At 33.2% G+C, this 27391-nt stretch overlaps 1 protein-coding gene across 1 annotated transcript; it reads right to left on the bottom strand.

Moving 5' to 3' along the window:
* Positions 1 to 17736: 17736 nt before the first annotated feature.
* LOC112765761 (uncharacterized) lies at positions 17737 to 20785 on the bottom strand. Its single transcript, XM_025811618.3, has 5 exons — positions 20371 to 20785; positions 20179 to 20283; positions 19679 to 19764; positions 19172 to 19371; positions 17737 to 17962 (listed from the first exon to the last, which is right to left on the bottom strand). The coding sequence occupies exons 1-5, from the start codon at positions 20577 to 20579 to the stop codon at positions 17867 to 17869; spliced, it is 696 nt and encodes a 231-aa protein (XP_025667403.1). The 5' UTR covers positions 20580 to 20785; the 3' UTR covers positions 17737 to 17866.
* Positions 20786 to 27391: the final 6606 nt, after the last annotated feature.

The raw sequence follows: 27391 nt of genomic DNA, 5'->3' as shown, positions 1-27391 counted from the left end.
GGGTTAGCATATGACCCCAGAGTCCTTCTGGACTGTTTATTTCCACTTAGGTCCATGATGGGGAAAGGGAGATGATGTGGATTGCAAATAAAATATATTTTTGTTTTTATTTTATTTAATTAAGAATAAACCGAATTAAAAAGGAAATAAGATAAAATAAAATAATTGAAAAATAGAATATAAGTTTCAAAAACTAAAAGAAAAAAAATAAAATAAAATAAAATAAATTTGAATACTAAAATGGCTAATTAATTAAAAAGATTTGAAAAATTTTGGATATAATTCTCGAAAAATTGAAGAAAGACTGGTTAGGGAGTTTTGAAAAAGATATGTCTTAAAATTAAAGATACTTGTAAAAATAAATAAATAAAAGAAAATATTTGAAAAATATATGATTTTAAAATTTGAAGATTGAAACTTTCTCAACAAGGAAACACCAAACTTAAAATTTTTCAATTTTTCAATCAAAATAATAAAATGGTACAAGTAATTCAAAAATTATGAATAAGAAAAGAAAAAGATTTTGAAAAATTTTATAGAGGATTTTCAAAAAAAAAAAGAGAATTGAAAAAGATTTAAAAAGATAAATTTTAAAATTGAAATTCTAACTTGACTAACAAGAAACTATCAAATTTTTAAAAAATTTGACTAAGTCAACATAGGTAATTCAAAAATGATAAGTAATTAAAGGAAAAGATATATTTTTTTTGAATTTAATGAGGAAAGAGAAAAACAATAAAATGACACCAAACTTAGAATTTTTAGATCAAAACAAAGAAAACAACCAAGAAAACTTTGAATGTCAAGATGAACACCAAGAACACCTTAAAGATCAAGATGAACACCAAGAACAAATTTTGGAAATCTTTAAGAAAATAAAAACAAAAAGGATACCAAACTTAAAGATTTTTATACTTTGGACACTAATAATTCGAAAATGCACAAGAAAAACAAGGAAAGACACAAAACAAGAAAAACTAAAGATCAAACAAGGAAAATAAACAAGAACAGCTTGAAGATCAATGAAGAACACAATGTATATATTTTCAAAAATAAAAAAAAATTAAAACGTGCAATTGACAACAAACTTAAAGCATGAAACTAAACTCAAACAGAAAACTCAAGGGAAAATTAAAGATTAATAAAGAAAAATAAGATTTTTGAATAGAAAATAAAGGACTCAAATTTAGTGACTCTAAACCAAAAAGATAAATTTTTCCTAATCTAAGCAACAAAATAAACCGTCAGTTGTCCAAACTCGAACAATCCCTGGCAATGGTGCCAAAAACTTGGTGCACGAAATTGTGATTCACACTTTTCACAACTCCGTACAACTAACCAGCAAGTGCACTGGGTCGTCCAAGTAATACCTTACGTGAGTAAGGGTCGATCCCACGGAGATTGTCGGCTTGAAGCAAGCTATGGTTATATTGTAAATCTTAGTCAGGAGATTAATGATAAGAATGATTTTGTTTATGAAAATTAAATAACATGAAATAAATGGTACTTGTAATTCAGTGATGAGGAACATGTTGAGGTTCCAGAGATGCTCTATCATCTGAATCTCTGCTTTCCTACTGTCTTCTTCTCCAAACATGCATGGTTTCCTTCAATGGCAAGCTGTATAATCCTCTCGGATGAAAACTACCAGGTACGATCTCTGCACGGCTAATCAACTGTTAGATTTCTCATCTCGGATGAAAAATACCATGTACAGCTACCGCACGGCTAATCATCTGTCGGTTCTCACTAGCGTCGGAATAGGACCCTTATCCTTTTGCACACTGTCACTGTGCCCAACATTCGTAAGTTTGAAGCTCGTCACAGTCATCCCTTCCCAGATCCTACTCGGAATACCACAGACAAGGTTTAGACTTTCTGGATCCCCGGAATGCTGCCAATTGGTTCTAGCCTTTACCACGAAGGTTCTGATTTCACGGACTCGGTCCGTGGATCAGAAACCCAAGAGATACGCACTCAAGCTATCGCCCAATGACTACGTTGAGCTCAGATAGAATGGAAGTGGTTGTCAGGCACGCGTTCATAGAATTGAGAATAATGATGAGTGTCACGGATCATATCATTCTCTAGATTGAAGTATAAATGGGTATCTTAGAATAGAATCAAACGTGAATGAATAGAAAACAGTAGTAATTGCATTAATCCATTGAAACACAGCAGAGCTCCTCACCCCCACCTATGGAGTTTAGAGACTCATGCCGTAGAAGATACAATATGAAGTATAAAATGTGATAAGGTACAAAATGAATCTCTGAAAGTAGTTTTTATAATAGACTAGTAACTTAGGTTTATAGAAAATGAGTAACTAAGTACAGATAGTGCAGAAATCCACTTTTGGGACCCACCTGGTGAGTGTTTGGGCTGAGCTTTCAAGATTTCACATGCATATGCCTCAAGTTGGAGTTAAACGCCACCCTGGGTGCCAAAATGGGCGTTTAACGCCAAGAATTATGCCAATTCTGGCGTTTTACGCCAGAAAGTTTTTGGCTGGCTTTTAACGCCAGTTTGGGCCATTAAATCTCGAGCAAAGTATGGACTATTATATATTTCTGAAAAGCCCAAGATGTCTACTTTCCAACGAAATTAAGAGCGTGCCAATTGGACTTCTATAGCTCGAGAAGATCCACTTCGATTGCATGAGGGTCAGAATCCAACAGCATCTACAGTCCTTTCTCAGCCTCTGAATAAGATTTTTGCTCAGGTCCCTCAATTTCAGCCAAAAAATACCTAAAATTACAGAAAAATACACAAACTCATAGAAAAGTCCAGAAATGTGATTTTTGCATAAAAACTAATAAAAATATAATAAAAAGTAACTAAAACATACTAAAAACTATGTAAAAACAATGCCAAAAAGGGTATAAATTATTCGCTCATCAGAAGCCATTTTCTCGAATAGTGAAAAAGGCACTTAGACGATTCGCCCTTGAAATCAATCTAAAAATCAAATAAGAAATCGAAAGGCTAATCAAAGCAAAGTTTATTCAAACCGCTTGCTATGTCGATTGGGTATCAAATATTGTACCAGTAATGAAAAAGAATGGTGACTTGCGTGATTTAAATACTACTCCTAAAGATGAGTATTTTATGCCTATGGCAGATATGTTAATCAATTCAGCGGCAGGTAATGAAATTTTAAGTTTCACAGATGGCTATTTTGGTTATAATCAAATCTTCAAGCTAAAGAAGATGTTTGGAAAATAGATTTTTGATGCCCTGGAGCTTTGGGAACTTATGAATGAATAATGATGTCCTTTGATTTAAAGAATGATGGAGTAACATATCAATGTTCTATGAATACTATTTTTCATGAATACATTGAAAACTTTATGGAAGTATACATCGATGATGTAATGGTGAAATCAAATTTGATGGATCAATATCTTGATCATTTAAGCCAAGCATTCTAAACTATGTGAAAGAAAGGTTTAAAAATGAATCCTTTGAAATGTGTGTTTGGAGTTTCGGCAGGAAATTTCTTAGGATTCATGGTACAAAAGAAAGGGATTGCTATTGATCAAAACAAAGGAAAAGCAATTTTAGAAATGCTATCTCCTAAATCGAAAAAAGAGGTTCAATCGTTTTTGGAGAATTTAATTTGCTTCGTCAATTTATTTGTAATTTATCTGGTCAAACACACATCTTTTTTACCTTTGTGAAGCTTTAAAATGATTCCCAATATTTGTAGACGGAAGAACACCAACAGACATTTGGTTCGATTAAAGATTATTTATCAAAAGCACCTGTAATGGCAACAGTCCGACCTTTTGAACCTTTAAAATTGTATGTTGCGGCTTCAACAAATACAATTGGTTGTATGTTGGCTCAAAAAGATGAAGAAGGACGTGAAAGGGCAATTTATTACCTAAGTTGAGTGTTATCTGATATCGAAACGAGATATTCTACCATCGAAAAACTGTGCCTTTCCCTTTACTATGCTTGTACAAAATTAAAATGTTATATGATTACAAAAACTATTCGAGTTATTGCACAAACTAACCTAATTAAGTATATGTTGTCTTACCCGATTCTAAGAGGTCAGTTGGGGAAATAGATGCTTACTTTAACTGAGTTTGATTTGCAGTACGTCCCGGCTAAGGCCATTAAAGGTTAGGTCATTACAATTTTTTTGGTTGATCATCCAACCAATCTTAATGACCAGGGGACAAATACTATTGATAGTGAGTCTGAACCTTGGAAATTGTACTTTGATGGAGCAAAACATAAAGATGGTGCTGGTGTTGCCATTTTAATTATATCTCCAAAAGGTATCCCATCGAAATTTTTGCTTGAATTAAAATATCCATGCTCGAACAATATAGCTGAATATAACACTTTGATTTTGGGATTAGAAATTTTGATCGACAAAGGGACATTAGATGTCCAAATCTTGGGGGATTTTCAATTGATTTTAAAGCAGTTGTTAAAAAAAGTTTAAGTGTAACAATGAAAAGTTACAAAAATATTTGTCGAAGTTTATTGGAATGCAATATTTGATGGATTGCATAACTTAGATAATGAACGCATTTTAGAACTCGACAATCTTATTCGCGAAAAAGAGAGTATAGCTCGTATCTATAATTGACGAGTTAAGAAAAAGGTGTTTGACAATGGCGAGTTAGTTTTAAAAAAGCATATTGATACTGGAATTGAGATAAAATTGATAATAGCAAGTATTTTTAATGTTATTGATGTCACAGATAATTAAAACCATGCGCAAATTTAAAATAATTTAGTTGAAAGGAATTTTAGTTACAAAGAAACTTGGCATCCCAAGCCTTCAGTCTTCATGTGGTTGTAAAAGTTAGTCCAACTGCTATTTGATCTTTCCACGATCTTGTACGAGTAATTGAAGCTTTTAAAGTTGCTCGTTTTCTGCAGTTTTATGTTGGAGGGTTTGATTATCCAGTTCATCCTTTTCCTTTGATAAGGTAGAGACTTCCTTGTCGAGCAGTTGCTTTATATTTCAGAGCTTGTCAAGTGGCTTTTGAAAAAGAGCTTTGTTCTGTCTGATTTCATCAAGTTCTTTCTTAAGCTCTTTCTCCCTACTAATTAGTTGATTCATCTTAGTAGAAGCCTCAGTCAGATGAGTTCCGTAATCTAATGCTTTTCATTTTTTATCAACCAAAGAAACTTCAACTTTGACACTTCGATCTTTGATTTATTTTATCTCTTTTTAATGAAGTTCAAGTTCGTCCTGACACGAGAAGAATTCTTTGGTATGATGGATAAAATATACAAGTCGTTTGGCATGATCAGGAGGATCTTGAGTTGGAATGGTGGAACTCAAAATTTGGTTAAGGGTAGCATTGAGATCATCTTGCGAAAATAATGCCTCGACGGGATTAACTAACAAGAATTTTAACTTTTGAAGAAGATCGAGCATCCCAGGATCGATTGAAACTTTTGTTGGATGTTGAGTGTGTGTGCCTTCAGGAGGATTGAGAACTTGTGGATTCTGGTCCAAGTGAATTAACTTGTACTCAGAGCTTGATAACCGAATTTTCTTAACTTTTGAGATCTTTAAAATACCCCAAGAAGCTCACTTAAAATATTATCACCCTGACTAAGGTCGATGATCTCTTCTCTTTGGTTGCTGAATTCTATAACTTCAGTTTGGAACAAATGAGAAATAGGGTCTTGTGCAAAAGGTATGAGCTCGTTCTCGTTGACATGAACATTCACAATAATATCATTTGTGGTCGACAGTAAATCAACAACTTTTTCCGCTTGCAAAAAATTGAGTTCATCATTCTTTGCTATTTCTGGTCCAATATATAAATATAAATAATGCACATCTTCTTACCAATGGAAATTTTGCCTTTGCAATTTATTTGTATTAAATGTATTAATGCATTTCTCAGACCAATCACCACTAATCTTATTTTATGTAAAGTATGAAATGGAAATCCTACACACTATTTTATGTTTCCAACACTTAAATTATTATGATGAATTTTTCTGGAATATTTCTTATCCCCTTATTTATATTTCTTAAATGATTTTGGAATACAAAATTTTGAAAAGACTTGTGCATGTGATTGATAAATTTGATAGAAGGTCCCTTGAACAATTGAATGTGTAAGAAGATTCAGTACTTAGTTAATTAGGTTCATTTCTTATCACAGAAAATTCTACACGATAATTTCTCATCATTTTATTAGATTTAAAAAAAATCTGTAAGCTATCTTTTTCCCTGCTTTCTCATGTATTTATTTAATTATAATTATGAATTTCTGACAGTTGATGGTGGGTATTGTGCACTCTTTTATTAGAATCATACTAATTAACATAGAAATATAAAGAATGCAAGAGACTTTGTGATCGACACTCCAATCTTCATTAGGACGTTATGCCCTTTCACACTTTATGATTTTTTAAAGTGTGAAAAGAAAAAAAATTCTTTTTCATTTCCACCTAGATTTCCTTTGCCAGCAGAAAAAACACATGAATTTCTTAAGCTTAAAAAGTGCAGTACAACTCTTAAAAATTTGAGCTTCTTATTGTGTTGCTGAATATTCTGCAAGATAAGAATTTAACTTGAAAAATGAAAATAAGGTTATTATTAAAATACAAATTAGAGTTTTAAGATACATTAAGATCCTAAATGCTTTAGGTGTATTCTCTATGAGAAAAACGTTAAATACTATCGAATTTATTGTCAAATTTAACGTTACAGAGTAGCGGTAGATTTATTGATGGTAACAACATCGAATTCATAAGGTTAAGTAATTACTGTCGGATTCTGTTTTTCGATAGTAAATCCGACGATAATATTTGGAGGAAAAATAAATTGATTTGGCGCGTCCTTTACCGGTGGTTTACCGTCAGATTTTTCCAACAGTAATTCCAATTAGTGAAATGCTGCATTTTGATGTTCCAAAATAGGTTATCGTCAGAATTTACCGATGGTTTCAAATCATGAACCCTCTTTCCCCTTATTCGAAACCATCACCACCATCCTTCTCTCTCCTTCTAGTCACTGACACCACCTTCTGCCGCCACCACCAAGACCACCATTGTCGGCAACCCCCTTTCTGTCGCCGACAACCCACCACTGACCCCTTCTTCTTCTCCTTTTTCCCCTCCATCTCTCTCTCTCTCTCTTTCCAATGTCACCGTCACCACCATCTGTCGTCACTGCAAGCCCCTTCTCTTTCTTCCCTTCTTTTCCCTCTCAGGCTCAACCGTTGCCTCCTGCTCTCTCTGTCTCATTGACACAGAACTAAAGCTACAGTAGTCCCCTTCATTCCAGCAAGCTTCAATGCAACTTTGCCAATCACCGCTACAACATCCATCTCTTCTATTATTTATTGTTCTATTCTTTATTACAGGTTCTTGAACAACTCTTTTCCAATTCCTTTAATTTTAGTTTAATTTAATTTAGGTTTGATTAGAATTTCAATATTAATTTTGAATCACTTTCAAAATTGGTTCAGTTTAGTTTTCTAATCTTAGTGGATTTAGGTTGATTAAGTTTGGTTAGATTCAATATATTAGATTTTGCATTGTTGTAGTATTTGAAATTATCTAATTGTGTTAATTACTGCATTGATGACTATTTTGCTAAGAAATTATTGCTGAGATTGTTTGATAATTGATTGAATGTATGAAGATTCTCTATTTTATTGCTAGTTTTGATTGCGATAATTCATTGTTAATGTTGTTTTGATTGATTTGTTGCTGAGTTCATGAGTTATGCTGTTGGTTTGGTGTTATTGGTTCTAAGCTTTTGAATTGGTGCTGAGAGGATGCTTGTTAGTGTCATTTTGTGTCATTTACACTTTGGTATACCAAGTGTTCGACAATATGCCTCAACGAGTTCTTAATATAATTTTGGTTCAATCCTTGGAAATCAATGCTTGCTTTCATATTCTTATTGTTATTATCCATTGATGAATGGATGTGAAATTCTTTTAATTGACCAAAATCTTAATTTTTACATGATTGAAGTTCTTTGTCCAATAGTACAAGATTAATACAATTTTAAGCTCATTAATTCTATAATCCAAGTATGTTAATTTTTCATGTTTATTTAGTTTTGGGTTATATTAGGAAAATTTTCAATTCTTGAAATCAATCATGTGCTATTGATTATAGGAAGTACATTAGTGTTGAACTTGTTCCTCATACTTGCACTTTATTGTCATAATTTATTGTTGACTTCTTATGCTGAATTTCTGTTAATTGGTCTATTTGCAGACCTGACGACAGGTAGAGGTGTTACGGATCAAGCTGCTGGTCATGGCCATAGCCGTAGTTGGAGTAGAGGGAGAGTTTCTTCTGGTAACTCCCGAGACTTCTAGATCCTCTCCCTCTACTCTGACCACCCCAATGATGCCACAGGTTGCGGGTTTAGTGGACCAGTCGTTCATCATGGTCCCTAACCCCAATTACATGCCTTCGTCTATGGTGACGATGCCGCCTCCTACCACTCAGCAGCCTGCATCCATGGCAATGCCACCTCCAGCGACGGATGCCGCAGCTCCGGAGTCTAGTGCCAATTTTGAGAATATCCACAACTGAACCGGCAAGTGCACTGGGGTCGTTCAAGTAATACCTCAAGTGAGTGAGGGTCAATCCCACAAGGACTGATGGACTGAGCAACAATGGTTGACTGATTGGTTTAGTTAGACAGACAGAAAAGTTGGTTTGGTTATTTGAAATAGCATTAAACAGTAATTCAAGAGTAGAGAAAACAAATAAAAGAATTGGTGAGAAATCAATAATAGAAAGCAGTTAAGGTATTGGAGATGTTTACTTTTCTGGATTAGATTTTCTTACAAACTATTTTAATCATGCATGATTCATTTCATGGCAAACTGTAATTGACTAATGTAAGAATTGGAGTTTTTCATGTAAAATCGTTTTAATAAAAATGGTCTTAGTGCCTGGAACAGATTCAGAATCTAGAAGTTTTAATTTGAAAATAGGTGAAATTTGGTTTCAGTGAATTTTTTTGAGTCAGAAAATGTATTTTCTGTGAAAAACCGAGAAAAACTGTGAACCGGCAATCGAACCAGTCAGACCGATTTAAGTCTGTCCGGTACTGTGTTTTGAGAAAAATAAGATTTTGAAAATTGGTTTATTGTTTTTAATGGACAAAAATAATTTAGAATTGAAAACCGGAGACTAATCTTAAAGGTTTTGGCCCAAAGTAGGCCAAACAGACTAAAAATGCTAACGGGTTGGACCAAACCCAAGGCCCAACATATATATGCTCATTAAATGAGTTTTTCAGCTCATTTCCACCCTAATAAGAGAGAGAGGCTACGGAACTCTGATTGACGAGCCGTTTACGGCCAGGTGAAGCTCTCGACGAGCTCTTCCTTTCTATCTAAGAAAATCTGGTAATGACTCAAAACTCACTCCCCAGTTTCCTGCCCTAACTTCTGTGCTTCTGGGAGTTTGGTTTTTGAGTGGATTTTGTGGTTTTGCTTGTTTAGGTGATCTCTAGTTGCGGGTAATTGTTGGATTTTACCCCTAATTTCGTTGGAAAAAGTAAGGTTTCACTAAAACCTTGAGTTTAGTTGTTTCTTTAAACCTTAGGTTTGATGTTTGTATGTTATATAATGTTAGTTTGAGTTTTGGTGCTTGTTGGAGTTGTCTTAGCTTTTTGGAAGCTTGTTTGGGCTCAAAGTGGTGTTTTGTGCATATTGGGAATTGGTCAAGGTATGGTTTCGGTTTCCTTTATGTAATATGTAATAGTGGACCATAGGATAGAATTGAATTTGGATGTTGATGAATGTGATGTATGATGACTTTGAGTATATGTAGCATGTGATGGATTATTGACGTTGTGTTGAGATAAGAGGTTGAATGATGATTATGATGAACAAGGAAAATTATGAGTCTTTATGATGGTTGTGGATGTTGTTGAATGATGATTATGATGTGTGATGATATGTGTTACTGGTGATTATTGGTATTTAAGAATTATGAAGGTTGATGATGAATAAGTGAATTATTGTTGTTGATGAGGGTTATTGGTGTTAATGATATATTATGATATTGGTTGGTTGATTTGTTGAGATGTGATGCATGATGAATTAATGAGTTTTGACTATTTTGATGAGATGTGATATTAATGTAGATAAAAAGGATGTTGAAGAGAAAGGTTGAGATTGAATGATTTCAGTTATGATGATTGATAATGATATGATGGTGAGGAATGACTGTGTGGAATGAGAACTGGTTTAGTATGATATGTGTGATGTTGAGATTGATGATATGGTAATGTGTTTGAGAAAAAGTTGGTATAAATGATGGAATATGACACAAAGGGTGAGTTATGATGGGAATTTGAATTTGAAATGGTTTGAATTGGTTTTGGTTGTGTGTTGCAAGGAATTGGGAAATTTTGTGCTTTTTGGTAAAACCTGGTTTTTAGTGAACTTTGACGGGTCATAACTTGTGCCTTAGTTTTCAAAAGTTGATGAAAATTGTTTAGGATCAAAGTCCATTGAAAACTCTTCAAAATGATATAAAGTTTGTAAACTTTGAATTTTTGTAGAGGACGTTATGATCATTCAAAATTGGTGTCAAAATCTGAAATTCTGCAAAGTTGTAGAATTTTGTGATTTCTGGTATGTGCGCACGCACAGCCCTATGCGCACGCACACCCCTGCGAAGTTCTAAACCTGTGCGCACGCACAGGCAGGGGAAGGCTTCCTGTTTAGAGCGCTAGTACAGCTTGTGCGCGCACATAACCAGTGAAGAATTACAACATGTGCGTACGTACAGCCCTGTGCGCACGCACAAGTTGGGAAAGGCAATCTGTTAGGGGGCACTAGCACAGCTTGTGCGAGCGAACAGAATTATGAAAATTTGTACTTGTGCGTACGCACACGTTTAAAGATTTTCTTGGGCGTGCGCAGCACACCCCTGTGCGTACACACACACCCTGTTTTATAACTTAAACTTTGTTTTCGAACCATTTCACTTTCCCAACAAGATTGTATACTTCTTTGGAGATGTGATTTGGGTTTTACTTTGAAAAGTTATCAAACGGAGGTTTAGGTTCTGGTGTTAAGGATGAGTTTGGTTGAGAGAGTAAGATGAGTAGTGAACTTGGTGATTACTGACAATGAATTAAGAAACTGATGGACTTGAGAAAAATAAATGTTTAAGGATGTTAATGGAAAAGATGATGGTTATGATAAGATGAGGACTCAAAGAGGAATGATGATCTTGTTGAATGTGAAAAGTGTGCAAGGCATTATATCCTTAGAATGATCATGTTTGATGGAGAGTGTGCTAGGCACTATATCCTTGGAATGTTGAGAATTGATAATTGAAAGTGGATTGAGATGAGAAATGGTGATGACTGGTTATGATTTGAGGTGGAAGGACTTGTTGGATGTGGAAAGTGTGCCAGGCACTATATCCTTGGGATGATAGTGTGCCAGGCACTATATCCTTGGAATGAATTATGATGAAATAGATGATGTTGTTGTTTTCCTTCTCTGCTGCAAGAGTGTGCCAGGCACTATATCCTCGGAACGATAGTGCGCCAGGCACTATATCCTCGGAACAAAAGCGTGCCAGGCGCTATATCCTCGGACGTGGCAGAAAGGCGACATCCGAAAGGATATGTCGGGTTGGATTTCATAGACTGACAAGTGATATCACGAGCCAATAGGACAGGCATTCATCATATGCATCTCTTATATGCTTGTTTACTTTGATTACTTGAGTTTGCCTAATTGTATAACATGCCTACTTGCTTCTTGAATTACTTGCTGTATATTGAATATTGTCTTTGTTTTATTTGTGTGCATTATCTTGTGTTTGTCTGGTATTGAGGAGGTTAGGTAGGTAGTGGCGATGGGATCGCACGGAGGTTAGTTGGCGAAGGCTGTGGGACACAGCGGTGTGGCTAAAATTAGTTAGAAACCCCTTAAGTTTAGAAAACCCTGTTTATTGTTTATGGTTTACGTTAATTTCTTTTGTTTTAAGCTTGAATATCTGTATGCGATGTGAAGTTCTAGGATTGCCTTCGGCGTCCCGGAGCCTTATATCTTACATCATTGGGCACTGTTACCATACTGAGAACCTTCGGTTCTCATACCATATTTTTGTTGTGCTTTTTAGATGCAGGTCGCAACCCACCTCGGTGAGTTGCTTGGTGGTGACAGAGTGGAGGATCTTCATTCTATTTTGGGAGTCTTTTGATTATTTTGTATATGTCTCTCCTCTTTTGTATTTATAGTGCCTAGAGGCTTACCTTTGAGAGAACAATTTGTATAAGCTGTTTTTAATTGTCAAACTTCTATACTATCTATATATAGCTAGCCGGCTTAAACTCCACAAGTTGAGGCTAGATTCTTATGCTACTATACCCTTTTCATATATATATATATATATATATATATATATATATATATATATATATATATTGTGCTTTAAGTTAGTAGCTTCGTTAGTACGTTTTGAGCTTTTCAAATCCTGTTTTTGAGCTATATCTTTCATCGGGCTTCTAGATTATATTAATTCTTTCTATATATTATATGTACAAGCTTAGAACTGTCGTAACCTTCGATTAACCTTTGCTTTACGACACGAGGTAAGGCTTAGGGTAATTAAGGTGTTACAACTAAACCCTAATCTCTTAGTGATTTTGTCTCCTCTAACCTTCATCAACCACCAATCTCTTAGTCACTTAATTCCAATTAGAGGGTTAAGTTCAAGTCTAGTTTATGGCCACAAAAACCCTAATTACCCAAAGCTAAATGGATTATATGTCACGTATCCAGATTAGTTCAAGTAATTAGTAATTTAGGAGGAATTTACTTTCAAGCTATGTTCAGGTGAGGGACCTCTTCTAAGGGTCACAAGAACGCATCTAGAATAAGGGTCATTCTCTCGTTCCACCCAAATTCATAATATCAAGAACTAAAGTAATCCTTGAAAATGAATCAATACATTAATTAAAATAGAAAAGCAATAGTCTTAATCCATAGAAATAAACAAAGCTCCTAACCTTAACCAAAGAGGTTTAGTGGATCATGACTTACAGAGAGCACAAGGGTTCTGAAAGTATAATGTGCGGAAGTGAGAAGCTCCCCCTGAAGGGTGAAACTTTTCCCTTTTATATCTAACCTAATTTTGATTTGAAAATAAAATAAAATAATAAATTCTAAAACTAAAAGATATTGTTTGTAAATAAAAATTACAAAAATAAAAGATAAGATAACTAATAAAAGCTAAATCCACTTAAGATGCTCCCTTGATGAGGCTTTAATTCGGATTGTCTGGCGCTAAATGCCAGTTGGGCGTTTAGCACCCAAAGAGGCAGAGAACGTCCTTGGCTTGCTGTGTTGCTGGCACTAAACGCCCAACTGGCATTTAGCGCCCAGGGGTAGCTCCAAATCTTCTCTTTTTTTGTACAAAACTCTGCCAAATTATTTTAAATTTTACCTGAAATCATAAAAATACTAAAACAACTCAAAGTAGCATCCAAAGAGGATTTTTTGTACTAAAATAATATAAACTTAATAAATTCTAACTAAAAACAACTAGAAAACCAATGGAAAATAGGTACAACATGCTCGCGCATCAGAGTTCAGCCACGGAAGTGAGGCAGCGGATGCCCCTCCACCACCTCCCATCGTATAATTGAAGATTTGTTGTGATGGTTATCACTGAAAGTGCCTAAAAATTGATTTTAGTATAGTGGATTTAGGTTTGAATGCCTGGTTATTGTTTTCTATTTCCTATTTATGGTTATCACTGAAAGTGCTTGAAAAATGATTCTAATTTCGTGGATTTAGGTTTATTTGGTTGCCTGGTTATTATTTCCTATTTACTGATTATTGCTTATGACTGAAAGTTCATGATAATTGATTCCTGTTTATTGGATTTAGGTGTATTTGATTGTCTAGTTATTTTTTCCTGATTATTGATTATGGTTATTACTGAAAGTTCATAAAAATTTATTCATGTTTAGTGGATTTAGGTTTATTTGGTTACCTGGTTATTGTTTTCTGTTTATGGTAATTGCTTAAAGTTTCTGAAAAGTGATTCCTGTTTCCTGTTTACTTTATTATGGTTATTGTGGGTTATTATTAGGATTGTGCTGAACAACAATGTGTGTACTCAGGAGATGCTCAATGTCATCAAGCTGATGTACGACCATCCCTAGCCCAGCTATACGAAGATCCCCGCGGAGACCAAGAAGCGATGGTTTTAGAAATGGGCGGTAATTATTTTTTTTTCAGTTTTAAATATTTTTAGCTAGTTTATATCCTCTATCTTGCTTAACTAATTTATAAGATTCTTTGTTGCAGTTGCACTTTATATGGGACGCTAAGCATGATCTTACCATCAGGAAGATATTTGACCATAAAATAGGTTGGTGACTACAGCAGATGCTGCGTAATGTTCGTCAAGGGTGGGACCACTGGATGTCCTGGCTCTGATCGAAAATAAAGAAGGCTCTGTTTGTTCAATGGAAGACCAATGAGAGATTCAGGCATCGGCGTCTCACCAACAGAGCTACTAGGGTATCGGCCAGGTCGTCCAAGTACACTGGCGGCTCAGCGACCTTCATGAAGACTAAGGTCAGGCTGGTATATAGTGACTTTAATTTTGTTAATAACTTAATATTACAAGAAAATAGAATATTAATAACTATAGTTATATTCTTTTGCATATCATTACCAGGCATCTTAATCATATTGTTTCAATGCAAGATGTATAGTCGAAGTTGTTGGATTATATGGCGACATTGGCATAGCCGTTTAAGTACACCCACACACTAAAGGAGAACAAAGAGAGATTTTCTTATCAGCGGTCTCAGGACCATTATGTGAGTAAACATACATATGATCTTCTACTATAAAATTTTTAAAGATTAATTAACTGTATATCTGTCGTACTAATCACAATAACTTGTGTAACACAGGAGTCTTACACATAAAGACTAGAGGCTATGACTCAGCAGTCTCAACAAAGTGGGGAGGACACTGCCGATGGCTCTGTAGCTTCAGTTGTTGATTCCAATGCGGTTTGGCGCGAGACCACCTTAGCGCCGTACAAAAACTGTGTATACGGTATGAGGTCATTCTTCGCTAGCAGCATCCACACCTCCACGTTGAGGCTGTCGTCATGCTCTGCCATTAGTCGAGCTGTTGAGCCCGAGGAAGGCGTGGATTTGAGGCTGCAGGTGTAAGAGCTCCAACATAGCCTTCACCAGTAGGCTCAGGAGCTGAACGATTATCGGGAGAGGTATTAAGAGATCCTTACCCACGTTATGTTTACGGATGAGCTCAGGCTAGGGTGGAGGGAGTTGCTGGAGTGTCTTCAATGTATGGAGGCGTCTGAGGTGTACCAGGTCTAGATGCGTGCCGCTGGCATCGACCTTGCTGGTGGCATCACCGCTACTGGTGGCACACGGACATCACCGCCTTTTGCTTCGCCGACTCGAGGCCACAGGACCGACGACAAGGACTACCTGGATCTGTAGTTATTAGTATTTCATTTTACTATTTGATTGTATTCATTTGATGTACTTGACTTTTAATTTATTTGAACATTGTATTATTTATTTTAAATAATAGATTTTCATTATTTATGAATTCAATATTAATTGTGTGAAAATAAATTTAAATTTAAAATTAAAATTGACTATTTATTTCAATTTTTTTTAAAAAATTGACATTACTGTCGGATTTACCGTAGAAATAATCCGACGATAATAGTGCGCGAAACAATATTTTTTGGTGCCAACAATATCGTCGGAAAAATCCATCGGTAATCAATTAGTTTTCTTTGGTAGTAATCCATCGTAGAATCTGATGGTAATTACTGTCAGACGAAAAAATCGACAATAACCATTTACCACAAAATTTATACTGTCTAATTCATTTCAATAGTAAATTTAACGATACTAAACGTTTTTTGTTGTAGTGGCTATCCCTTCCTCTTATGATCCTTGAATGACAAGGACATATACATGTCATAGCTTCCTCTTGCACATATCTTTGATAGGGTCATTATTCAACTTTGCTTACTCATAATATGTATAATGGTATTATAATTTGTAAACAACTACTTGAAAATGAAAAACCCTCAATGAAATGTTATGGACTCTAAAAAAATTATAAAATGTGAGTTTTTTTATTCAAATCAAACACATTTTATCCAAAGTATTATATCATTTCCTGAGTAATTAAGCATTGCAGTATTCTAAAAATGTAACTCTCAAATTGATTGTAGTAAGTTGAACAACATCAAAAAAGTAAAAAAGCACGAAGAGGCATCTCCACTTTTTGACAAAATTGTTTTTAATAAGGCAGGCAAAATGTTTTTATGGTATCTATGCACTATGTAATCATTATGTGATGTGATATAGATTACTTTGTTTAATGGTAGATCATTCATATTCGGATATGATCGTGCCACAAGGTTATTATATATAGATGGTTTTTTTATTTATGTTCTAGCAATGCACAGGTTCTTTTACTAGTTGATAGATAAAAATATTTTTTTTATAAAAAATTTAAATATAAAATTAATTTTATTTTTTTAAAATTGTTTTTAAAAAAATAATTAAAAAAAATTGTTTTAGAAGTTTACCCAAATAAATTTTAGGGCCAGTTTGACTAAACTTTTTAAATAAGTTCTTTTGAAAAAGGAGCTTAAAATATAAGGACTTTTATTAATATTAACTTTTAAATAAGTTATTTTGAGTTTGGAAAGTTATTATAGAAGTCCTTGTTTTAAAGTTGTGCATTAAATAAAAGTGATAAAATAGCTTTTGAAAATAGGAGAAGTCACATTTTTTAACTTCTTCAAAAACTCTTAAATAACTTTTTGAAAAGTTAAAAGTTTATCTAAAAAATTATACCAAACACATTAATGTAACTTTCTATAAGTTAAAAGTTGAAAAAAGTAGTTTTTTAGTGTTTCCCAAATGGACCCTTAATATTATGTTCATATTGAATGTCTTAATTTTGATAAAAATATTTTCTATTGAAGATATATAAAAGCAAAAAGAAGGAAACTAATGATTTTCTATTGAAGATGAAGAGAGAAAAAGAAGAAACAAAGGAATGATTTTCTGCTAATGATTTTTCTCTTTCTCTATGTCAAAATTTTGAGAGAACAATCAAATAAAGCCTTAAGGAACTTAGCATTTAATAGCTTTGACATATTCTGTTTATATACATTCAATTTGACTCCATTGTCATGAAAATTATTAAACAAACTCTTGAGGCAAAAAGAAAAAAAAAAAAAAAAAAGGAAGCATGACTCAATTGTAAGATCTAATTTAGAAGCTTATGCGTTGGTCATTCAAAAATTACAACTGATTGAAGGTTTAAGTTACTCAAGTAATTAAACGCTCTTGTCCTCAAATAATAATAGGAAAATCATAAGGAACTCACTTTTAAATCGTTAGAGAATTTAGGATATATAATTTAATATTTAGAACTTAAAATTTAAAATAAAAAATTTGACTGACAGTAACTTATAAAAGTTAGTTTAATAATTAATCTCTTAATAATAATCGTCTACAAGCCTCATGAGCAAATGTCCAAAGTGGTAATGCTTAGCTTCTAGGAAGCACACGAAATATTTTACATATATGAAAATTCACGGACATTTAAATATAATTTTGGACTGCCAAATTGATAATTTTAGTAGAATAATATTATATATTTAAATTTTTTATTAATTAAATTTAATTAATTATTTTAACATAATAAAAAATAATTATAATTAATATTATTTTAAATTTTATTATTTATTTTAATTAGACTTGATTTATAAAAAGACTTTACAACTTAGTATTTTAGTGCATAACAAAATATCACATGCATTGAAATTCAACATTGATATTCCCCTAGTTCTGATCCTTTGCTTGCACAGCAGTCGTGACAGTTTTTAATTCCTGTGTTGACTCAACGAAGGATTCCAGCTGCTCACTAATGTCTTCTATCTGCAAGTTGCATGTGCAAATTAAACATTATTATTTAGCTTATTACATTTCATTTAATTATTCAAATCAGAGATCAACATTCTTCAACGCATACAATTGTATCTTTTTAAAAAATCAGTTGTCCTTCAAAATATATAATTCAATTGGTGTTTCTAAAGAGTTCTTAAAGTGAAACAGGAATCTTACTTTATATTTACTACTAGATATAATGATGGGATCTATTTTTTCTCTTTTAAAGAAAACTAAGATGAATGAACTTGTTTAAATACAGTTTTATTAATTATAAATTTGTATTTTTTTTAAGGTTATCATAATAACATCATAAATACAGTTTTATTAAAAAAAGTTTGTTTGAATGATAAATATCCCCCACATACATAGTGGTTAGTGCACAGGATAAATTGTCGGCTTCTGATTTGTTAGCACTTACCACCTCCGGATACCACAATATAACATTATGAAAATTTAATAGTTGATATAAGATAAAATATTACAACACTAAAAATTATTTATTACAACACGAATTGATAAAAAAAATAAATTAAATTAAATAAAATAAGCACACAACCAAAACAAAATTTTTAAAGTACAAAAAAGTAGAGTTGAAAGTATCAACAATCTAGTTGTAAATTTTTAACCTTATCGTTATCGCTTTCTTAATATATACATTTTATTTCAACTTTTTATAAATTATAGTAAATAAACTATAGGTTTTAACTTGTTTCCCACATTTTTTTTAAGTGAGAAAGGATGTGCACGTTATTTGATTATTACGATGCTTTGGGTGGGTGGGTGACAGATCAGAGCATAAAATATCATCAGGGATCGAAAAAAGATAAGAAAAGGACAAGGAGAAGTTGGTGATGTTCAAATTAAAGAGAAATAGGTTAATAATACGTTTGAGTCGTATTATTTGTAAAATTAACAATAGATGTTAAATAGACTAAGATAAAAGTATTCTTTTTTAAAAGAATATTCGTTATTTTAAAAACTCTAATATTTAAGTTTATATTAAAATATTTATCATAATATATATTTAATACATTAAATTTTTCGTCTATTTATATTTTAATATAAATATTTTAGTCAACACATACTCTACTAATATATTTAGATTTTTTTTAAGAAATATACTTTAATAAAAAACAATAAATTTTGCTAATCGGATAATTCTGCTGTCTAAGAAATAACACACAAAAAACTCATTACCTTTTCTAATGCAGCCTCCGCCATTTCAGCACTCTTGTCTATTTTCTCAGCCAAATTTTCAATATACTCAGCAGCATCCTGGAGTTTTCCCTCTGGAAGATTATTGGCTGCTTCTTCTGCCACTTTCTCCACTCTCTCAGCCACATCTTCCACCATATCTACAACCTTTTCTGCTTGATCTATTGTTGTTTGAAGTTTGTCTACACAAATATCATAGACAATAATTTCAAGAGATATACTTAGATAGCAAGGTTGGTGCAAGTTAATTAATTATTTATTTGGGCTAATGGTAATATTTAAGAGTGCTTTTGTTATATAACAAGTACTGAAATTTTGATCTTTTAGTTATAAAAATTTTAATATTATATTATAGAATTATTTTTTTTAAAGATTAAACTAACTAATATATTAAGAGAATGTATATAAACGATTATATTTTTAACACTTAGTTAATAAAAATAATAATTGATTAAATCCTTAACATAGATCATATAATTATTTTCTTACCTTGCAATTGTAACAAAGGTCCCCATTTGCCCTTGGTGACAAAGGATAGAAGTACTGTAACTGCAGATCCACCAACCCAAACTTGCCTGCATCACAAGAATTTCATTTCCTTTAATTTTAACAATCTTCATCATGAAATGCAAATTTACATCAAACATACTTCAAAGTAAAAATAAAGGTTCCAAATAAACCAAATAAAGTGAGATTTGGTCAAACAAAGTAAGCAAGCAACTAATTATCTACCACATCACGGTAAACAACTCCAACATAATTACTCCAACCCTCATTTATTCAGATCCTTTGATTTTTTTTTTCTTTTAAAAAGAGGCTTATATACTTTATAGTCATTATGGGCTATTTTTGTGTTATTTTGGTTTGCTTTTTACTCATTGAATACTCAAGAAGACAACGGAAATTAAAAAAAAAAAAAATAAGAAAGAAAAAAAAAAGACACGAGATTAAAAGGATCCAAAAACACATGCAGAGTTAATTTGCATTACCAATCAGAGAGTGAGGAGTTTGTGATGAAATCCCACAACTGGCCGTGTGAAGTTGCATCAACCGGAACCGGGGTTTCTGGTGGTAAAGCACAGATCGCCAATTTTCTGCATGAATTAATTAATATTAAAGAAGCATATGCAATTATTATATTAAAAAAAAAGCTAACTAATAAATAAGGTTACTTAGTTTACTTCTTTCTAGTGCCTTCATTTTTCTTCTGATCCAGAAAAGAGAAGCGACTCTGCTTAGCTACAGTAGAGTTGAACCGAAGACGGTGAGTGCTTGGAAACTGATCAACCTTTGAAGCATTATTATTAATATTATTGTTATTGCATCTAACAGCTGCTCCTGATGCTAAGCAAGTTATAACTTTTTGAGTAAAGATAATTGTGTCTGCCATTGATGATGATGATGTGTGAATGAAATGTTTACAGGATCAGAAGTATCCTTTTTGTTAAACAAGGCGCTCCTCGCCGTTGGAAAAGTTTTTGTTTTGTGATAATTAATTCCGCAGATTGAAATGAATATTGGTAGATAGGTTTTTTTAATACCGAACGTGCGTTACATGGCATGACTTTATTTTATATATGAAACTTTTCAATTTTTTTTAATACCAAGGGATAGTGGTCAAAGTTGCCACATTTTTATTGAAGATATTTTCTTTTTTTCTTTTTTTAATTTATATGCAACTTATTAATTTATTGTCGTGAGAAATATTATTCTACCGTAGTTTTATACTTATGTATTTTTCTCTTTTTTGGCTTTTTTCCCTCACCTTTTTAGTTGTCGCCACATCTTTTTTATATAGCATTCTCCAAGTTTTCTTTACAAGATAATTTATATCAACATACAATTTATATCCTAAAACTAGTCACTAAAATGAGTTATTATGTATTTATATATTTTAAATATATTATTTAATTTATTTTTAATATATATTATATATTTTTATATTTTATGTTAAATATTAATTTTGGTGACTAATTTTAATGTACACATTCATGATTTAATTTATAACTATATTTTATTAACCGAATCACCTTAAACTAAAATACTAGTTAAAATATACAACACACTTTTTCTTTTTTTTTTTTTTCATTTGTGTCTCTTTAATAATTATAGTTTGTTTGGTTCATCATTTATTTAAAACAAATCTAGCATTAATCATGAATCTAATTTATAATAATGATAATGAATCTAGCTAATTTGTAATAATAATTAGGTGTTTGCTTCCGTACGATAATAAATTTATACGTACCGATATAATAAAAATATAGACAAATTAAAACATAATATGTGGATTATGTTTTTTACGTCAATAATTAATTTTTTTTTAAATACATATCATATCAATAATTTTACTAAATCACCCTTATACTTTAATAAAAATAAAAAATAAATTTTATTTAATTTTTATAAAAAGACTTAAATATTCTTTTCTTTTATATTAGACAAAAATAACCCTAATCCTTTTAATTTAATCAAAATTCAATTAATTTTATTTTATTTTATAATTTTAAATTTGACTCAAATTAAAAATTAAAACCAAAATACATTTCATTATTCATATCAACTAAAAAATTGCTTGATTTCTTATGAACCCTAATCTAATCACTCTTATTCCATTCATACAAAAAAAAAACATATTTTCACCATCTTCCTTCCTCCCTCTCCATCGGTCTTCACGCATAGTAACACGCACCAGCAGCCACCTTATCATTCTCCGTGGTTCTCCTCTCCGTCTGGACAAAGAAGAAGAAGAACCAGTTCCTCTAGCAAAGATTTTTTTCTCACGGCACCGCTCTCATCCTTTTCTTACATTTCTTTGCCAACATCATCCAGGTTCCTCAACAAAATTAATTTCTCATATTCTTCGTGCAATTTCTACAAAATATTGAATTGCAAAATAATTTCTCATTTTGTCATTATACTTGAATTATATCCATTTTGGTAATTCACTAATTCAGCTGGTTTTGCTGGTAATATTCCAAATTGTTCTCTTTGAAAATTGCGAGCAAGTCTGGATGATTTGCTTAAGTTCATTTTGACTTTGATTAGAGTTTATTTAGGTCAAAATCATCTGCTAGTGTTCTTAATGTCTAAAGAGTCCCCTTAGTTACAACACGTACAGAAGCTTGGAGTGGTTTAGTGTACCTGTAATGTCATGTTTCAGGAAAAAAGTATAAATTTTTTAGGTAAGAGACCTTCGGTGTCAATGCAGAGTTGCAGTCAATATAAAAAATAAGAAAAGACTTGAAAATCACTTTGGAAGATTTTCAAGAAAAACAAAGAGAGACTAAAAGAATATAATATAACGTTATTACCTCTGGTTCTTCCAGAACAGCATTTGCAAGGATCTGTGTAGAATCCAATCTTTGAGCTAATTCAAAATTTTTCAGTTGCAATCTGAAATTAGACTGCCTCAACACTTCTACTTCAGACTCAAGATCCTTCAGCTTTTGCAGCTTTAATTGAATATCATGATCATAGTCAATAACTTTGAATTCTTGTTCTTGTTCTTGCAATTTGGAAACTCTTTGTTGAAGAATTATGATCTGCTCCCTATTATGTTCAGCTTCATGCCTAAGTTTCTTCTACAATAGTTCAACTTTGGCTTTTGTGATCTCAAGCTCAGCTATCACTTTTGCATGATCAGCCACCTGTTTCTGTAATCTATGATTCTCTGATTGTAAGGTCTGAACCTTTAGACTGAACATCTTTGCCCCTATATTACTTATCTTCAATCTATTGTGCAGTTCCTTCACTGCTTTTTCTTGCTCTCTAAGACCACAACACTCAAGAAGTTGAACCTCAAGACTACGTTACCTTTCTTAAAGCATTGAAATCATGTTTTTGAGTTTTGTTACCTCTTTTTCATAGTCATCCTTCTCATGATTTATACATCCTGTTGTTTCTACATCTTTCTCTAAGGACTTCCTGTCAGTGGTGGCTCCAAATTGTACTTCTTTCATAAGATTCTAAAATTCAGGAAGGAGTAACTCATTCTTATCTCTATTTTGTTCACTGCTATGAGAGATACCTATTGTTGAATTGTTATAGATCACCCTGTTGATGCATGTATCTTCTTGCTACAAGAAAAATTCATAACTATCTAGGTGGTAATTACATCCATATAATATTTCATAAGTACAATATCTAAAATTCTAAACATTATTTGTTTCCACAACTAATCTTAAGGCTCAGGCAAGAATCTAGCTAGCTAGCTCCAAAGTCTATTTAGTAGATTTTAGATTTTATGATTGACTAGTAATTACAATAAGATATAAAGTATTTTGAATGCACTATGGTGACACTACTATTTTCATACTGCAGGATATAGATTGTATGCCAATGTATCCATTTGAAAATATGCCTACATCTATGGCAAGACAGAACATTGCTCATTGTAGAATAAACGAGAACTTTAATGAGCTCCATCTTAATGGAAAACTGAAACAAGAAATTATTACTGATCACACAATATTGTCTCCTAGTGATAATATAGATACTACCAAAGGTCTTCACATATTGCCCACTAAGCATGGAAGCAGTACTTTATTAAATCAGGTACAATTTTTTTATTGAAATGGCATTTCAAATTATAATCTGTTAAGATGGTGATGATTTGATTGTTTCAGGTTCTTCAAAGTTCAAATCTAAGATGTAAAATAAATTGGTTAAGTATTTAAATTTTTGCTAAAAACTTACCAAAAGAATGTTTAACCCCATCTTTTCTTGTCTCTTTAGAATTTATTTATTCTACTTCTCACGCATGCATATCCAGATTAGAGCTAGTTTGTTCATCAATTTGTGAAACTAAAAAATTATAATTTAAAAAATAGAAAATTTCATATTGCAGGATGAATAGATTGACTAGGAAAAAAATGTGGAAAATTTTTGAGGCACTTGTCTCCGAATCTGTATATGGTGATGTGTAACACCCTAATTAGCCTAAGCCTTACCTTGTGTCGTAAAGCAAAGGTTAATCAGAGGTTACGACAGTTCTAAGCTCATACGTATAATATATAGAAGAATAATATAATATCTAGAAGCCCGATGAAAGATATAGCTCAAATTTTGGATTTGAAAAGCGCAAAACGTACAAACGAAGCTACTAGCTTGAGGCACAAGAAACATATAAGATATATCAAAAGATAAGTATATAATATCATAGGAAACTAGCCATGTCTTGCGGAGTTTAAGCCGGCTAGCCATATACAAGTATACAGAACCATATAGAAACCTGACAGTTTAAAAAAAAAAAACAGCTTATACAAGTTTTTCTCTCATAATACAAGCCTCTAGGCTAAACAAAATACAAAAGAGAGATATATAAACAGATAAACCAGAAAGACTCCAAAATAATCCAGGATCCTCCACTTCTGTCACCATCCCAAGCAACTCACCGAGGTGGGTTGCGACCTGCATTTGAAAAACACAACAAAGATATGGTATGAGAACCAGAGGTTCTCAGTATGGTAACAGTGCCCAGTGATGTAGGATATAAGACCCCGGGATGCCAAAGGCAATCCTAAGCTTCATATCCATCACAAGATTCAAACTTAAAGCATCCTAAAACAAATAAGCATAATATACCATCATTAACTTAAATAAACCAGGTAATCTATCTTAGTGGATTTCTATTCTAACCAAACACCGCTGTCCCACAGCCTTCACCTACCAATCCTCCATGCGATCCCATCGCCATCGCCTTCCGAACCTCCTCAATCCCAGTAGAAAACACAGGTAATATACAATGCAACTAAAACACAAGTAGAAGCATATGAGACAAATAATTCAGATAGCAAGTAAGCATGTTATTTAATTAGGCAAGCCATTACAAGTATACAAAGCATACAAACAGATAGAAAATGCATATAATGAATGCCTGCCCTACTGGCTGTGATATCACATTGTCGGTTAAACTGCCAACCCGAGACATTGGTGCACAAAATTGTGATCTCTGGTAATGGATCCAAAAACTTGGTGCTCTAATCTTAATTCATGATTTGTCACAACTTTGATACAACTAACCAGTAAGTGCACTGGGTCGTCCAAGTAATAAAACCTTACGTGAGTAAGGGTCGATCCCACGGAGATTGTTGGTATGAAGCAAGCTATGGTCACCTTGTAAATCTCAGTCAGGCAGATATCAAATGGTTATGGAGTTTTCGAATAATAATAATAAATAAACAGAAAATAAAGATAAAGATACTTATGTAAATCATTGGTGAGAAATTCAGATAAGCGTATAGAGATGCTTTCATTCCTCTGACCCTCTGCTTTCCTGCTGTCTTCATCCAATCAGTCTTACTCCTTTCCATAGCAAGCTTTCTGTAAGGGCATCACCGTTGTCAATGGCTACATCCCATCCTCTCTGTGAAAATGGTCCAAATGCTCTGTCACGGCATGGCTAATCATCTGGAGGTTCTCGATCATACTGGAATAGGATTTACTATCCTTTTGCGTCTGTCACTACGCCCAGCACTCGCGAGTTTGAAGTTCGTCACAGCCATCCCTTCTCAGATCCTACTCGGAATACCACAGACAAGGTTTAGACTTTTCGGATCTCAGGAATGGCCATCCATGGGTTTTAACTTATACCACGAAGACACTTAATAACTCGGACTCGGTCCCCTGTATTAGGAAGTGGTTGTCAGGCATGCGTTCATAGGGAATGATGATGATTGTCACGTTCATAACATTCATGTTGAAGTGCGAATGAATATCTTAGAAGCAGAATAAGTTGAATTGAATAGAAAAATAGTAGTACTTTGCATTAATTCATGAGGAACAGCAGAGCTCCACACCTTAATCTATGGTGTGTAGAAACTCTACCGTTGAAAATACATAAGTGATGATGGTTCAGGCATGGCCGAATGGCCAGCCCCCATGAAAGTCTAAGATAGCATAAAACTGATCAAAGATATAAATACAATAGTAAAAAGTCCTATTTATACTAAACTAGTTACTAGGGTTTACAGAAGTAAGTAATTGATGCATAAATCCACTTCCGGGGCCCACTTGGTGTGTGCTTGGGCTGAGCTTGAAGTTTACACGTGGAGAGGTCATTCTTGGAGTTGAACGCCAGTTTGTAACGTGTTTCTGGCGTTCAACTCTGGTTTGTGACGTGTTTCTGACGTTTAACTCCAGACTGTAGCGTAGAACTGGCGTTCAACGCCCTTTTGCGTCGTCTAAACTCGGCCAAAGTATGGACTATTATATATTACTGGAAATCCCTGAATGTCTACTTTCCAACGCAATTGGAAGCGTGCCATTTTGAGTTCTGTAGCTCCAGAAAATGCACTTTGAGTGCAGGGAGGTCAAAATCCAACAGCATCAGCAGTCCTTCTTTAACCTCTAAATCTGATTTTTGCTCAAGTCCCTCAATTTCAGCCAGAAAATATCTGAAATCACAGAAAAACACACAAACTCATAGTAAAGTCTAGAAATGTGAATTTAACATAAAAAATAATAAAAACATCTCTAAAAGTAACTAGATCCTACTAAAAACATACTAAAAATAATGCCAAAAAGCGTATAAATTATCTGCTCATCACAACACCAAACTTAAATTGTTGCTTGTCCCCAAGCAACTGAAAATCAAATAGGATAAAAAGAAGAGAATATACTATAAATTCCAAACTATCAATGAAACATAGCTCCAATCAGATGAGCGGGACTTGTAGCTTTTTGCCTCTTGAATAGTTTTGGCATCTCACTTTATCCATTGAAGTTCAAAATGATTGGCATCTATAGGAACTCAGAGTTTAGATAGTGTTATTGGTTCTCCTAGTTCAGTATGTTGATTCTTGAACACAGCTACTTTATGAGTCTTGGCCGTGGCCCTAAGCACTTTGTTTTCCAGTATTACCACCGGATACATAAATGCCACAGACACATAATTGGGTGAACCTTTTCAGATTGTGACTTAGCTTTGCTAAAGTCCCCAATTAGAGGTGTCCAGGGTTCTTAAGCACACTCTTCTTTTGCTTTGGACCTTGACTTTAACCGCTCAGTCTCAAGTTTTCACTTGACACCTTCACGCCACAAGCACATGGTTAGGGACAGCTTGGTTTAGCCGCTTAGGCCAGGATTTTATTCCTTTAGGCCCTCCTATCCACTGATGCTCAAAGCCTTGGGATCATTTTTATTTACCCTTGCCTTTTGGTTTTAAGGGCTATTGGCTTTTTGCTCTTGTCTTTTGGTTTT

Source organism: Arachis hypogaea, chromosome 17 (assembly GCF_003086295.3).
Source record: "Arachis hypogaea cultivar Tifrunner chromosome 17, arahy.Tifrunner.gnm2.J5K5, whole genome shotgun sequence".
Lineage (NCBI taxonomy): Eukaryota > Viridiplantae > Streptophyta > Magnoliopsida > Fabales > Fabaceae > Arachis > Arachis hypogaea.
Note: the sequence above shows the minus strand (reverse complement) of the source record. Positions and strands in the feature narration are given on the sequence as shown.

Coding starts and splice junctions, on each gene's coding strand:
- LOC112765761 (XM_025811618.3), bottom strand. CDS start 20,579: ATGGCAGACACAATTATCTTTACTCAAAAAGTTATAACTTGCTTAGCA. Junction 19,765..20,178: donor AACTCCTCACTCTCTGATTG/GTAATGCAAATT, acceptor CTTGTGATGCAG/GCAAGTTTGGGTTGGTGGAT. Junction 17,963..19,171: donor CGGAGGCTGCATTAGAAAAG/GTAATGAGTTTT, acceptor TGCAACTTGCAG/ATAGAAGACATTAGTGAGCA.